Source organism: Pungitius pungitius, chromosome 4 (assembly GCF_949316345.1).
Source record: "Pungitius pungitius chromosome 4, fPunPun2.1, whole genome shotgun sequence".
Lineage (NCBI taxonomy): Eukaryota > Metazoa > Chordata > Actinopteri > Perciformes > Gasterosteidae > Pungitius > Pungitius pungitius.
In genome coordinates, this window is record NC_084903.1 from 10983819 (window position 1) to 10998960 (window position 15142).

At 39.8% G+C, this 15142-nt stretch overlaps 4 protein-coding genes across 4 annotated transcripts; 1 reads left to right on the top strand and 3 right to left on the bottom strand.

Annotated features, from left to right (window-relative positions):
• Nucleotides 1-973: 973 nt before the first annotated feature.
• On the bottom strand, nt 974-5228 carry mphosph10 (M-phase phosphoprotein 10 (U3 small nucleolar ribonucleoprotein)). Its single transcript, XM_037486067.2, has 11 exons — nt 5106-5228; nt 3766-4447; nt 3496-3677; nt 3246-3402; nt 2617-2758; nt 2361-2428; nt 2141-2278; nt 1947-2057; nt 1677-1784; nt 1355-1585; nt 974-1258 (listed from the first exon to the last, which is right to left on the bottom strand). Exons 1-11 carry the CDS (start codon nt 5189-5191, stop codon nt 1109-1111), a joined length of 2055 nt encoding a protein of 684 aa, XP_037341964.2. The 5' UTR covers nt 5192-5228; the 3' UTR covers nt 974-1108.
• Nucleotides 5229-5240: 12 nt separating this feature from the next.
• On the top strand, nt 5241-7951 carry mcee (methylmalonyl CoA epimerase). Its single transcript, XM_037486093.2, has 3 exons — nt 5241-5311; nt 6083-6423; nt 7673-7951. The coding sequence occupies exons 1-3, from the start codon at nt 5284-5286 to the stop codon at nt 7823-7825; spliced, it is 522 nt and encodes a 173-aa protein (XP_037341990.1). The 5' UTR covers nt 5241-5283; the 3' UTR covers nt 7826-7951.
• Nucleotides 7952-8391: 440 nt separating this feature from the next.
• Nucleotides 8392-11095, bottom strand: LOC119227351 (ferritin, heavy subunit). The gene is made up of 5 exons (XM_037486080.2): nt 10832-11095; nt 10146-10251; nt 9439-9585; nt 9043-9168; nt 8392-8812 (listed from the first exon to the last, which is right to left on the bottom strand). The coding sequence occupies exons 2-5, from the start codon at nt 10245-10247 to the stop codon at nt 8654-8656; spliced, it is 534 nt and encodes a 177-aa protein (XP_037341977.1). The 5' UTR covers nt 10248-10251; nt 10832-11095; the 3' UTR covers nt 8392-8653.
• A 1639-nt stretch (nt 11096-12734) lies between these two features.
• On the bottom strand, nt 12735-14524 carry rplp2l (ribosomal protein, large P2, like). Its single transcript, XM_037456774.2, has 5 exons — nt 14396-14524; nt 13624-13747; nt 13473-13521; nt 13151-13246; nt 12735-12852 (listed from the first exon to the last, which is right to left on the bottom strand). The coding sequence occupies exons 2-5, from the start codon at nt 13744-13746 to the stop codon at nt 12776-12778; spliced, it is 345 nt and encodes a 114-aa protein (XP_037312671.1). The 5' UTR covers nt 13747; nt 14396-14524; the 3' UTR covers nt 12735-12775.
• Nucleotides 14525-15142: the final 618 nt, after the last annotated feature.

Here is a 15142-nt window from a genome sequence, read left to right on the forward strand (position 1 = left end):
GGTAGTCTCCTTTAAACTCGGGAAGGTGGCTATCCTATGTTCAAAACATACATAAGCTAATTCAATTAAGTTCATTTTCAAACTGATTCCATACAGTCTTTGGTTTAAACTAGGTAGCAGTATTGACTAACTACCAGGGTTTGAAAAGTAGCTAAGGCTTTGAATTAAAACTCAAAAGCATACAATATGATGTTTTACTCTGCTCTTAACTCTCCTCTTCCATTAATGCTACACATCCATTTGAGGGTAGCATACTTGTTTCACAACTATATCACATCTGTAGATTTTGCATTGTATAACAAGAAACATTTGAATCGTGGCGCTTTGTTACTTTAAAAATCAACTTCACCACCTATGAAAATCTAAAGCTCAAGGAGCCCTTCTGCATTGATTCTATACTTTCACCATCAATACCGTTTTACCTGTGACATCCATAATTGCAGGAATTGTAATGAACCTTTTCTTTTTGTCAGAACAGAATAACTTATTACATGTTAAGTATCCTAATGATTTTTAATCTAAAGTAGTTAGTTATTGCAAGCCATGAAAAACATTGAAACAAACCTTTTAGGTCTGCTTTTCATTCTTATACAGAAGCGATTTTACAACTTCATACTAGATCCATCTTACTTTGAGGTAGAGAACACTATAGGGGGAGCATTACTGCCTTAGAGTATTTTAACTTTTGAGATGCACACATTTATACCATTTCTCAGTGTGAAGTCATACCTGCAATCATCAGTAGCTTCAATTAAAAATACACTAAAACGGGCTGATCTAGAGCAGCACACAAAAAAGCAAGTATTTGATATTTTTCAGTGTCAATTATGTATTCAGAGACAATATAAAGATAATACATACATATATACCATGTCTTTGCAAGATCGGGGCATACTTCAGTATTTAATAAATCCCACCAGCAAACAAGTGTGAAATAAAATTTACCCTTATTTAAAAAAAAAAAAAACACAACTGGGCTTTTCATTTATTTTAATGAAAATGGAAACATTTAACATATTTTCAGATTTAATATATCACAGGTTTCTCATTAAAAAAAAAGAATCTGTACAATAAAACATTGCTTTTCCACAACAATCCATCACAGTTCTTATAACTTGAGTTTGCTTACAGAAACCTCTTTGTGTTTCTTCTTCTTTGAAGACTGGTCCTTTGCACTTTTGATCTGACTTTTAACTTGGTCCTGCAGCTCAGAGAAGAAGGCTTGAGAGGACCGCAGAGCCTTGTCCTTCCCCTCGTCCTGAAACAGAAGAACACCACGTTAATTGATTAATCTCACCAACGTACAGCGTATTCTCGCTGAATCGGTCCTGACTACACACGAGAAACCACCCACCTTGAGTATCTTGGCTTTGCCTCCTTTTGTGATTTTCTTGAGGTTCTCTGCTGCTTCAGCCTTTGACAGCTTTCTGTTCTCCCCGGTTCCACTGGCGTCTTTAAGTTTTTGCCGCTTTTCTTTCTCCTTGATCTTTATACGCTTAACCGTCTTCTTGTGGCGTCTGTCACGCATCTTGTCTGTTGACGTCTTCTCAGTAACACCCAGAATATCTCCTGCTTTGTTCTTCTCCTTTGGTTGAATGACATTATTATTAAGGCATGCCGTTTTATTCAAAATACCAAGATAAAAATGCATGTTTGAATATTATTTGGTGACATACTTTGATTTCTTCTGGTGCGAGCAGCAAAGCATCGCTAGCGCTGACAGGAGCAACCTCCTCCATCGTGACAGACGGCAGATTAGACACCACTTTGACCTCGGGAACGGGCTGTAACGACAACATAAATACAAGGTTTCACAAACTACACTGACTTGCTAGTTTTGTCCAAGTAATAAGTTGAGATTTACAATTTATTATGCATTCCCCGACATGGGGCCATCGACTGAGATAGATTTATCAGTATACAAAAGAATGTTTGTTATAACTTACCGGTTTAGGTGTGAAGTGAAAGTTGGAGAGAGCATCCAACTTTAGGAAGAGTGTGTCCATAAGCTTTTGAATTTCTACATGAGCAGAGTTTTCTTCCTCCTCGGTCTTTTGCTGAAATTATAAAAATAGAGTTAAATGATGAAGAAAAGGTTCATATGTGTTGAATAAGCAGTGAGGGCCAGTTAAAGTCTAACCTGATTCTGCTTGAGGTATTCTTGCTCATAGATCTCTGCTAGACTCTGCTTGCTCTTTTCATGGTCCAATGCCAGCCTCTTCTTGTACTCAAACACCTCCTCTTTGGGTTTCTCCTTGCGGACCACATCATCAAACGCCTTACAGAAACAAGTCAAAGGCACTGGGTTATAATAGATTATCACATTTGGTTCAGACAAAATACATTATACAAGGACTAACCTGGTCTTTAATTCTCTGTTTGATGATGTCTTCAAGCTGTAGTGTGGTCTCCTCGGTGATACTGGGGGCTACAAGACCAAATATACAATTTTATTACAGGATTTGAAGAGGGACAAAGAAAGAAATCTTCACTATTTTAATAACATGAACTAAATAAAAACACAATACCATTGAGAGGAATTGTATGAACTCAAAGTAGCCTACAGCTATCTGCCAACATGAGAAAGGAACCCACAAAAGAGTAAGAATCACTCACGCATCCTCCCACTCTGCTCAAACTCCACATCCTCCTCCAGCATGCTGTTCTCTGGACGAGTTAGTGAAGTAACTTCTCCTGACAACTGCCATGGTTTATCTGCTAGAGCCGTTTTCTCCAACTCTTCTATTTTCTCTGACATCTGAAAGGTTAGAGAAACAAAATGATGTCATAATTGCTATTATCAAGCATTGAGACTGACATTATGCTACACTTAATTTATAGGGTTGTGCTGGTGATTGATTGTCATCTCTGATGGATGAGAGAACGAAACGTGTGTTACAGAAAGACCACCATCTCCGATGTGTATCGGTTTAATTTATTGGGATAATTTAAACGTGATAAGATTCTTCTTATATCAGATACACCTTAAAATATAAAAAGAAAAAAGCTGAGGTTGCAATAGTCATCAAAATCCTGATCAGATTGTTAATCATATTCTCAATAATTGATAGTTTTCTCTTGATTGAAGAATTCATTTTACATGTCCTTATAGTTTGTGTGTGGCTGCTTTTATTTTAGAGAACTTTTACGGTTGCAGCGATACACTTTAATGCAACATTCCCCAACTAAACCATGGCCCTTGTACCGTATTTAAGCCACACAGATTGGCAAACAAGTTTGATTACCTTTTCTTGACGTTTTTCAAATGATGATTTCGACACGGATTTGGCTGAGCTTGGAGTTTTTCCTCCAAAAATGTCCGCCACATCCTCTCCCTCACTGTCCTCGTCCCCAGAGAGGTTAAAGGTTACTTTCTTTTGAGATGCTTTGGTCACTTCATCCCTGGCAAATGATGGACACAAACATGCAGGAATCAACCGGATGTGCTTCTCACATAGATCATTTCACATCATTTACACTTTACATCACACTTACTCGTCGTCACTCTCCTCTTCACCGTCATGATCATCAGCCTCGTCGTACATTTCTTCTCCACCTTCTTCCCGGCTTTGATCCTTGTTGTCCTCCTCGCCATCAGAGTGGTCATCTGCTCCTGCTGGTTCACTATCCACAGCATCAAAGAAGTCCTTGTACTTGAGGTTTCTTGAGCTCTTTACCTAAAATGTAAGGATGAATACTTATATTTCCTGTATTCTGTTCATCAAGACACAAATAATATTTGAGAAAAGTGATGAAAACACATACAATGATTTTCTTTTTCTTTTGGGTGGAAAGTATTTCATTTAAGTCGAGATCGTCATCATCATCGGAGGGCAGGTCCTGAAAGTAGTCTAGCTCGTTTTTGTCCTCATCCTCCTTTCCCTCTCGTTTGTCCATATCATCCAGAAAAGACTCCATCTCGGACAGTTTGAAGAAGGTATCGTCGACCTCAGAGGGAACCACCTTTGTTTTGGATCCTTTCCTTCCAATCTCTTTCTTCTGTTTCTCTCGTTTCTCCAGAGCGTCCACGTCAAAATCTAAATCTGAGTCTTCATCAGTGTACCCATGTGCCCCATCCTCATCCTCAGCAGATTTCTTGGACTGTTTAAGTGGTTCGTCGTCGTCGCCATCATCCTCCTCCTCCTCATCCATATCATCATCATCATCATTCTCACCTTCTGCCCCCACACTATTCTCTTCATCTTCCTCCTCAACCAGCAGTGTCAATTTCTCATCTGATAAAGCCTCATTAGCTGCCGTTTCAAAGTGTTTCATTACAGCATTGTTCTGTAGCTCCAGCTCCTGCCAGATCTGCTCTTCATCAAAGTTTTCCACCATCAGCTGAACCAACGGGCTGCCTTTATAGTCGGCGGGCTCTTCAGCTTTGTGGAGGTCATATAGTATCTTAGTGAGCATGGTAAAGTCTGCTGCTGCGCCATCTTGAAGGCTGAGAAATTGGAAACACAGTCAGTAAGGCACACCTGGTGTATTGTTAAAACAATAGTTGGTGTTTATATTTGACTGTTTGAGAATAAAGGATGTCTGAACTAAGTGTGTGCAATCAATGAGAGTTTGGACAGTAACAGAAAAAAAAATTAAATCAATTCATCTGCGATACTGTTGATAATAATTCATACAGACCACCTTCTGTACTAACCCGTTGTATTATTTTTAGGTTTGTATGTGTATTCAAGAGGGTCATTCTACGTTGCCCTGATTATTATTGCGATATTGGATAGACCTAAATCGTTAGTTATTTCAAGAATACATCACAATCACATGCAGCATTTGAGCTGACTGTATTAATTGTGTATTTAGAAGACAAAAGAGCTTAAAACCCAACTGTGCTAATGCAGTGGGGTCAGTATTTTTTACCAGCTGATGAATAGGTCAATGACATAATTTGGTTATACCATCCCAAAACAATGACAGTCAGCTCTCCCTCACTCTCCCAAACCCCCTTAAGTCTCAAAATGGTGTTAGCGGTGCATGCAGTTAGCTTTAGCTAACGAGTCGCTGGTTCAACATTTACTCATCAAACATGCGCGAAAGAAACATGTATCATCTTTTTCAACAACACAAACATACAGACAGAAATCACTTGCCTCAGAAAGTTCTCTGGATGAGCTGTGTTGTCATTTATTTTCGTTACACACTCCTCCAGAACGCTCCACATATCTTCAGTAGCCATCGTTTCTCCCACATGGGTGGCTGTCTGTGCCGCAGATAAATAGGTCCGCCGAGAAACTCTTCCACCGCTTATTTGGTTCCGGGTTTACAAACATGGCGTCCGCAGTACTGAAGGTTGCAGGTCGGTATAACGTCAGATAATGGTTTAACTGCCTTAAGTATACTCTTATCAGCTGGTTCGTTCTCCAATTATTTAATGGTCGAACCTCAAAATAACTTCTACACCATGGACATTAGCTGTGTTACACAATGTTGCTGTCCGTGTTCACGTTACATCATGGGTTTGTCTGGTTGCAGAGTTCGGATAATATTAACGTTACATGACACTTTTCACTGTATCACCTGATCTGAAAACATCAAAAGATCGTGAAGACTTTTTTTCGTAATATACCAATGTTCAAACGTATTTTTTTTTCAACTCAGATTTGAAACGGTTAAAGTCAACACCTTCAGACCCTAAAACGTAGTATGGACAAATATTATAACTTAGCTATATTCTGTACAATTGCATGAGCTTAAAGTGTTTGAATTGTGTAATAAACTGAACTGTATCAGTCATAAAACGCATAGTGTGCAGCCCGATTATATTCAAAACCACAGACTTTTATTTTGAAATTGGCAGAAGCAAGCTAGAAATATAATATAATATAATGGAATATAATATAATAATAATTCACAATACATCTAGAATATTTTCATGTGATGTACTGGTGCAGCCATACATATGTCTTTTTTAACATTGTAAAAATTACAGGGCTTAATTTCTTTGTTTCAACAAGCTGGTACATAATATATAGTATAAACAGCCTGTTGTCGGAGAGTGGGGAATAAGGGTATCGTTCCGAAACAATAGCCACCTGTAATCTCACAATATACAAATATGTTCATTCAGTGGCAGGTCTTTCCAGATGTTCTCGTCTCACACTCTTGAGAACACATTCGACAAAAGCACCCCTCCATCAGGGACTTCCTGGTTCACTCTGGAAGCTGGGGAGGCTGAACCACATTGCCATTGCTGTCCCCGACATGGAGAAGGCCACGGCTCTGTATCGGGACGTGCTGGGGGCCACGGTGAGTGACCAGGTGCCATTGCCCGACCACGGCGTCTACACAGTGTTCGTGGAGCTCGGCAACACTAAGCTGGAGCTGCTCCATCCTCTGGGGGAGAAGAGCCCGATCGCTGGCTTCTTACAGAAGAACAAGTCAGGAGGGATGCACCACATTTGTATTGAGGTGAGAACGCATTGATATCTTGTTGTAGAGATTACACTCAGTGGACACTTTACCGGGTGCATCTGATCAGTATTTTGTAGGACTCTCCCTCAGTTAAGCATGAATAAAACTGTGTCACTGCAAACATCATCTGTCATAGCATAAAAACCAGAGGTACAACTAATCAGATCTGTTCCCTTTATATGTTCAAGTGAGTCAGCGTCCTCAGTGTTTCTTTTTTTCCCTAGCAGAAATTTTGACTAGTCATTCTTGGAAAGGTGTTACATAACTGATGGCTCATTAGGTAACAGTGAGCCAGCAGGCACAATAGCAGAATTCGGACAGGGAAAAACCATGGTATTTATAATTCAGCCATTATTGATTACATTTAACATACTGTGACATGTCTGTTGAGTACCGTAACAATATAGTGCGATGGCCAGTATCCAGGAGTCCTTGGTTTTCTTGTTGAGTCATGTTATTTTGCACCCGCTACCAAGATGTTATGCAACAGTTGTTTTGGAACTTTGTGTCACATGTTGAAATGCCCTCTGTGGACGAGTACAACAGTGACAATGGCACACCTGTATGGAATGTATGTTATTTTACCTGTTTGATGAGTCAAAGTGTCTACCCTAAGAATGGTATTATGTCACAAAAAGATACCACATGAATACCAAACATCCTGTCCCACTTTATCCCAAAGATGCTTTTGTCTCTGGAGACACTGAATTTCAGCTTTTACCTTGACCTGAAGTGTTTGGAGTCGTTTAGGGAAAGATTGACTATTTGCCTTTTGTGGTTTGCTTCCTGTTTGTTCCTCTGTAAAAGCTGAGCTAAACAATCAGTTAAAAAATCCATGATCCAAAAGCCCAACTGATAAATTAAGCTATATTAGCTTTATACAGGTATATAATTACTGGTGCATGTGTTGACTACTAAGATGCATTACAGAAATGTTAAGGAAATATCTACAGTGTAGTCACCTAGTATCACGAACAATATTACAGCTCTTCCACCAGAGAGCAGGCATGTTTAACAGGAAAATTTTGACATTGCATTTCAAAATACAAATGTTACTTCTTAAACTTAACTATCAATCGGTTTGTCTCCCTTTTCATCAATGGCAGTCAAGTGTAATCTTTGTTACACTTTACACCAATACAGTACATTTGAGACTTTCCAAACTATGTGCATTGAAGGTTTTCAGTATGAAGCTGACTTTATCAGACTAGCCAACATCAAACTTATATTTTCCTGATGTTTGCAGGTCGACAACATTACTGCAGCAATAGCAGATCTGAAAGCAAAGAACATCAGAACTCTGTCAGCGGAGCCCCGGATAGGTGCACACGGGAAACCAGTGATGTTCCTCCACCCTAAAGACTGTGATGGTGTGCTGGTGGAGCTTGAAGAAGCCTGAACACCTCAATCTGGCAGGGAAAGTGGAGTTTGCTTACAATTTATGTTGTAATATTGTCCCTTATAGAACGAATCTGTGCCTCGATTTAGTTCTGTTGGCAATAAATTAGTTTGGTCAGAGAATGTATTTTGACTTGTCACACACAAGAGATAAGTGGCTATTCGCAAATGCTTTCAGACGTGAAATCAGAGGATCCCAGTTGAACAGCCAGCTACTTAGTTGGGATTACTGGTGTACATTTTCTATACACCACAGGCTGTCAAAAACAGTAGTTAAGGTCTTCATATACATGTAAACATGGTGATTATTTTCTTGATCACCAGTTTGTAAAGTCAATGGCTTAACAGCTAGTGGTCCATATATTAAAATATAGGGCCAATGGCGATATCTTTATAAACATAAATGTAAAATGGCACTCACTGGCTAGTTTGGTTTTCCTGAGTAATGAAGGTAAAAAACTTTTACCCCATTTGTCAGTGGCTGTTTCAGATAGATACAATTAAGGCTGCACTGAAGTACTGCAATGAACATTAAAAAAACATGAGACTTTATCAGAATCCAGAGGGTTCATTTTATTTGGTTTATTTAACTGCTTCTGGCATAAACACAGCAAATACATAGCGATGACTTAAGCAAGATACAAGAGTGGGCTTTGAATGCAATAGCTCTGGGATTAGTTATTTTAATGTTTAGTAAATGGCAAGAGGTTTGAATAAAATAGTTGAAATGACTTGCCAGTACCATGCAGATGGTGTCATTTTAGAAGAATGATTGTATGCAAGAGCCCAATACAAATGCAGAAAGCATTTGTAAAATTGATGGATGCATTTAGCTGCTCTCTTTGCCCAGGGTGTGTTTGTCAAACAGGTACTCTGCCAAGCCGTTCTGAGGCGCTCCCATGCGGCGCAGATTGGTCACCCAGTCGGCCAGCTCTTTGATGGACCTCACCTGCTCGTCCAGGTAGTGAGTCTCGATGAAGTCACACAGCTGAAGGAAAGTTAAAAATAAAATTAGATTAGACAGACTGACCACGTCTAGTGCACAACACATGCGGCATAAAACACCAGTTACTTTGCTCACTCCATTTAGCCACATTTAAAAAAAAACTGCAGAATTTGTAGCTTTTCAAAACAACCACTGCATGTATGCAGTCAGGTCTTAATATGTGTTGCCTTGATTTCTGGCACTAATATCATTTGCTACAACGCAATACTCACATGTGGGTCAGCATGATCAGAACAGACTTTGTGCAGGTCCAGCAGTGACTGGTTCACACTCTTCTCAAGCTGCAGGGCACATTCAAGGGCCTCAAGTCCAGTGCCCCACTCATCCCTCTCTGGTTTCTGCAATACAAAGAAACTCAGAGTGAGACACTTATTAATGAGGTGGAAAGCAAAGCACCCGCCAAAAAGCTTTTGGTTTATTTCAGAGTGAGTTTGCAGTATAACGTTCAAGTGGGTTTGGTTTTAAGATAAGCACACTCACCATACTCACACCCTTTTTATCTTTTTGCCTTATGTTGCCCTCCCAACATGTGCTATACACAAGATTTCCCACCCAAACTGAATTCACAACAAATAAATACATACACTCATACATATGTGAACTTTTACCTTGACATCCTGGAGGAAGATCCTGCCCCCCCTCTGGTTCTGTAGTTTCATCAGTTTCTCAGCATGCTCACGCTCCTCTTGTGACTGATTACGGAAGAACTTTGCAAAGTTGTGCAATGCCTGATCATCACGGTCAAAGTAATATCCCTGTGAGGAGGAAAAAAAGGAATGTCAGGGCTATAAAAATAATAAAAACTAGACATTTCCTTCTGGGGAAACCAAATGTTTATATTCAGCTGAATGAGACAATTATACAGCAGAAACTAGTGTGGGCCAAGTTTACAGCCATGAAATGCACTCCATGCCCTTTGTCTTTACATAATCTCTAAAAAGGAACTTCAACCTTTGTTTTGAGTCTATCCTGATATCCATTTCACCGCACCACCCAGTTCACTGCGCACGAAAGACACACCTACGAGCGCACCCACATAGTTGAGGTTATTTCTTTATTAAAATGGCTGCTCTGCAGGTGGCTTTCATACAGCGGGCTACCTGACAAGGATAATCAGCACAGCTGGCACAACAGTTTCAACCACCATACAGTGTGGTAAAAGCAAATAGAATCACTTCCCCAAAAACAACCAATATCTTTAAATGGTCTACTCATTTCCTTCTATGCCAAGTACCATGGGTGATGAGCAGATGAACAAGGTTTCCCCCCACTCTTTTTTTTATTGCCATAACAATATTCTTTATTGGACACTCACCATGGACAGGTAGACGTAGGAGGCATACAGCTCCAGGTTGATCTGCCTGTTGATTGCAGCCTCGCAGTCCTGGTGGAAGTTCTGTCTCACCTGGGAACTCATGGTTCTGAAATAGAAAACAAACATTTAAAAAAACGCATATAATAAAAAAAAACTCAAAATGACAACTCATGAGCATAAAGAGAAAAATCGATGTTACGCCCCACGATTTTTAACGGGTAAATGTAGATTACTTTATAAAAACGTAATGAAAACTTAATTATAGTTGTAAGCGCATTTTGTGAGGCAGGATTCAGACCGGAAAACCGCTGATAAAATACGTCATCGGCGGCACCTCACGTAACCATTGCCTCGGGTTCACGTGGGTTAATTTACGTAACAATGGGCAGTAAAGCATCGCGCTAATGGTTTCTTCCAAAAAATGCAAAGTTACATCACGTCAAACATCGGGCGGGCCCACAGATGGAGGGCATTAAAATACATTTTTAAATCGTGTAGTTACATAACGTTACAAGCCTGGCAACGGAGAGCTTGGGAGGAGGGCCGAGGCCTCACGGAGATAAACAACCGCGCCGACGTTACCGTCACGGAGCTGAACGCCCGTTACCGAAGGGCGAAGGACGGCTCCTCAGCGGAAAGAAAGCGTCCACACGAGAAGACAAACACGCTCAAATGTGAATCCTTACCAAGTTTCAGTGGCAGGTCTTCTTGTGAGGAGGTGAAAAGGCGGTAATGCGTCGTTGACGGAACAAAGCGTTCAGGATATCTTAAACGAGCTGATGTTTCAAGGTAAAACGCGATTTACTTGTTGGAGTAGTCAAACTGATAAGTGCGGTCTAAAGACAGACGAAAGGTTGCCGTTCAAGCACTGTTGAAGCAGGTAACCTTCACTGTCCGCTAGCAAGATGAAAGACTGATAAACAGATGGCGTCGACCGCGAGTTATAAGCAAATGGTCCGTGACGTCAGTGCCCGAAAGAGGGCGGGACAAGGAGGCCGTACCATTATCTGCCCCGTCACTCAGCAAGGCCGAGATCCCCCTCTCACTGTTTTGCAGTGGTTAGTAAAGTACTTATTTACTGAAGTGTAATTTTGAAATAATTTGAGTTTTTTATTATGCGCTACTGTCTACATCTACCTCACCAGTCTTGGTGGAAAGTAGCTACTCAAGCACAATTTGAAGGTGCTCCCTTTTTACTACTTTATACTCAAATAAAGTATTTGAGTATTTGTTTACTCCACTTCATTTTTTAAATATTATTTTAGAGTTATAGATTTTGATTATGAATACAAAATATGAAACTAGAAAAGATTAACTTTATACATAAAGTACTAGTATTCTGAATACATTACCATAATTGTTGTGAGTTGAGCCATCTAGCTTAATAAGTACTTTTTAAAACTTTACTGGTTAGGTCTATTTAACAATGATATTTTCCTACATTATTCCTACAGAGTTGCTACTTTAATTTGAGTCTGAGATGTTTAAATTCTTCTGTGAGGAAGTGTGTGTGTACTTTTGACTCGACTAGATTCATATCACAATATCCTCTATCCTGACATTAAACATAAAAAAACATGCTGACTTTGCTTCGAACAGGGCATGATTCATTTTAGAAAACTCCAAAAGTTGGGGATTAAGTAAGTCTTATAGTCACTCACATGACTAAGTGGCTGATTGTGACATGCTGAGTAAGTAACCATATCCAAAGGTCATGTTGTAACAGTGTAGTTTACATTGTTCTGTCTTTCAGGTTCATGGCTCACTGTGTGCCAGTTGGTTCGGGGTATTCTGACTAATTGCGGTTGTTTTTGTGAAATATTGATACTAATTACTATATCCAACTAAATCACAACATTAAAAGTTTGTGCTTCATTTCTTGATTCTAGTCTTGTTAAATGTGTGTTGGCTTTATGCTGTACTGAGATCACCATATATCTTTAAGTTTACAATTGTAATCTGTCCTTATGGGTTTATTGTGAGGTGAGAGTCACTAAGTTCTCAATCAATTAGGAAGTGAAGCACGTCTTTCTGTATTTGACTTCAAATATGAAAAACAGTAAGACTAAAGAGGGGATTTATTGCTTACCCTTTTTGTAAGCAACGCTCCATCACTCCCAGAGATTCTTTGCATCTCAAGGACCTGCTAATGTTGGCTAGAAGGCACTGAACATGAGGTGCAGATGCTGTTCTAACAAAACAGGCACGTACCCCGGGCCTTTTCTTACAGGCCAACGATGACAAGTTTAAGGGCTGTTTTGGCCATTATTTTTTTAAATGGTAAACCTTAAATTATTCTTAGTGTTAAAGGCAGTTATATGTACGGGGCAGTTGTTTGTGCTAATATGTAATAACTAGCTTCAAGATGGTACTTACTCTGGTGAGCTACAGCACAATTACTTGCAGTGCTGCCTAAGCACAACAGTCATTCATTTCTGACATTTAAAACCCTGGGTTACAGAGGGCTGATTTATTATCTTTTAGAAGAGGCAGCTCACATTGTAGCTTAACAGCAACATACACCTTTTCCTACTACAAAGATCACCTGATCTAGTTGGTCATTCTGTAATGAAAAGGAATTTCAAATAGTTTGCTTTTTTTAATCAATTTTATTTATATTTGGAAAAAGTTTAGTCGAACAGGCCGAATCCCATGTCGTCCTCGGACTCCTCAGACTCATCCTTCTTCTCTTCCTTCTTCTCCTCAGCTGCAAAACAAAAGGCACCTCCCATTATTTCCTGTACTAGTCACCATAACCAGCTACGCCCCATGAGATCACTTTTAAGAAGTCATTAACATTACATGAAAAGTTAAACCACATCCTTTTCTAGGATCACACCTTGGTGGCTTACACAAACCACGTACATTCTGTCGGGTAAAAATCTATTGATGACTGCCTTTATTTGGCTGCATAATCAAAGTGACATAATACAAACTGTAGGCAAAGGCACCGTGTGCCAGGTGTCACAATGGTAACAAACAAGGTGCTAAATGACATTGCTCACCTGCAGGGGCAGCGGCTCCACCTCCTGAGCCAGGAGCTGCAGATGTGGCAACAGCTACAGCACCACCTGCTGGCACGCTGGCCAGTTTACCATAGCCTGAAGAGACAAGTTGGCAGGCATAAGCTTAAGTCACATTCAGCAACGGGTCAGACAGTGCGTTAACCATTTTATTTCTTCCAGGCATGTCATTGCCTATTATTAAAACCAAAATAAAAATGTTGCTTCAAAAATAGTGATCACACAAAGTAATGAGAAAAAGGTTTAGATTTTCTAACAAATCAAAATATATGCTTAAGAGACATAAGAGCACTGAAACACTCACCTGTTGCAATCACCTCCTCCACATTCTTGCCTTTGAGCTCAGAAATGACCTGTTGAGATATAAAATGTGTGAATATAACGACAACAATGAGCTGGTAAAATAAGTGCTGTCACAACATTAGCCACAAAGATCAGTGCAGGACGCTCTGTACCTTTTCCATGCGTGTGTCGTCTGCCTCAATGCCAACACTTTCTAGGATGCTCTTGATATCCTTGGGGGTAGGGCTTGCATTGCCACCGAGGGCAGAAAGAAGGTAAGCAGCAACGTAACGCATCCTGAAAACAATAAACAGGAAGGTTCGACATGTGAGTTTATGTGTTTATGGAGGACACTGACCAGAAACAAAACATTAACACGTTTAGAGACTTTCCACCACACAACACTAAATTAACTAAAAGTAACCTGTGCTTAAGCTAATCAAATGTAAAATACATTTTAACCCGCCACATTGTGATACCACTCGTAAATACCGTTAAGTGGCATTTATAGCAGGACAAAGGCATGATATAACACCCAGTTACTGGCTATCTGTTAAAAAAACGTTAACGTTAAGCGAGCATCAAACAGGAGCATCTAGTAATACTTAACATAACCGCGTGAACTCCATTTTAAACCAGCAACAGTAACAAGCAGGACCTCTATTGTGATGTGGATTTTCCTCAGACAAGTGGTTCGTTTACATTTACTTGTAAAAAACCCAAATCAGTTTGTGCACCCATGTGGAGGGGTGCTCTTCAGTCACCGCAACATCAGCTAACGGCTGCTAACCTAGCCGCCAGAGAGAGGAAATTAAATAATATGGCTAAATGACGCTTTGTAACACTTTTTCAGCTACCGGAGTTGATGGGGTACTTATTACTATCAATATCATGAGTCTTCACCCCATGATGAATACACTTATTACATTTTTAAAACACACTCACTTGAGCTAGACGGTGAACGCGTGTTCACTTCGAGATTAGCGCGGACAGAAAGGAAGTTACGTCACTCGATGTGGGCGGAAGAAACCTCGTCTTCTTCGTGTTTAATACAACACAGAAAAAAGGGCGAGACGCCCCCTGTTGCTCCGGAGGGTGTAGTGTGCCCTAATTTCGAGGAACAACTCCTGAGACTCTCTGCTTCAACAGAAGTTGCCATCTTTTCATCTTCGACATTACACTGAGAGAAACTCGATACCAATAAACATAAAGAAAGCTGATATCTGATTATCATAAACCTCTACATAAAACAATGGTTTTATATTAAAATGTTTGTCTCTTGTAAATCCATCTAATTCCACTGTCCAAGAAACCAATAACATGGATACACACATCACTCAATCTGATGTCTTTACTGATTATTCTTATTTTATATTGCAAAGTAATGCTTTTAAATCCCCTGAGCTTATGCTAGCCACACTAAAAATAATGCCATTCACTAGGAGATATGGGAACCAGCATTGCAAAAATGTGGACTCAAATTTAGGTTTCAATAGTCCCTCCTGCACCATTTCATTCCCCCGTAAGCATTTGACAGAATTTGTTTTTCACTGTGAACATGCTCTCGATGCTGATTTTCCAGAAGACATGAAAATAATCATGAACAGTGAAGACTATTATCCAGCCTATAATTCTGTCTTTGATGAGAACAGTGAATTTTTTAAACATAAACTGAAATGAAAATGAAATGAA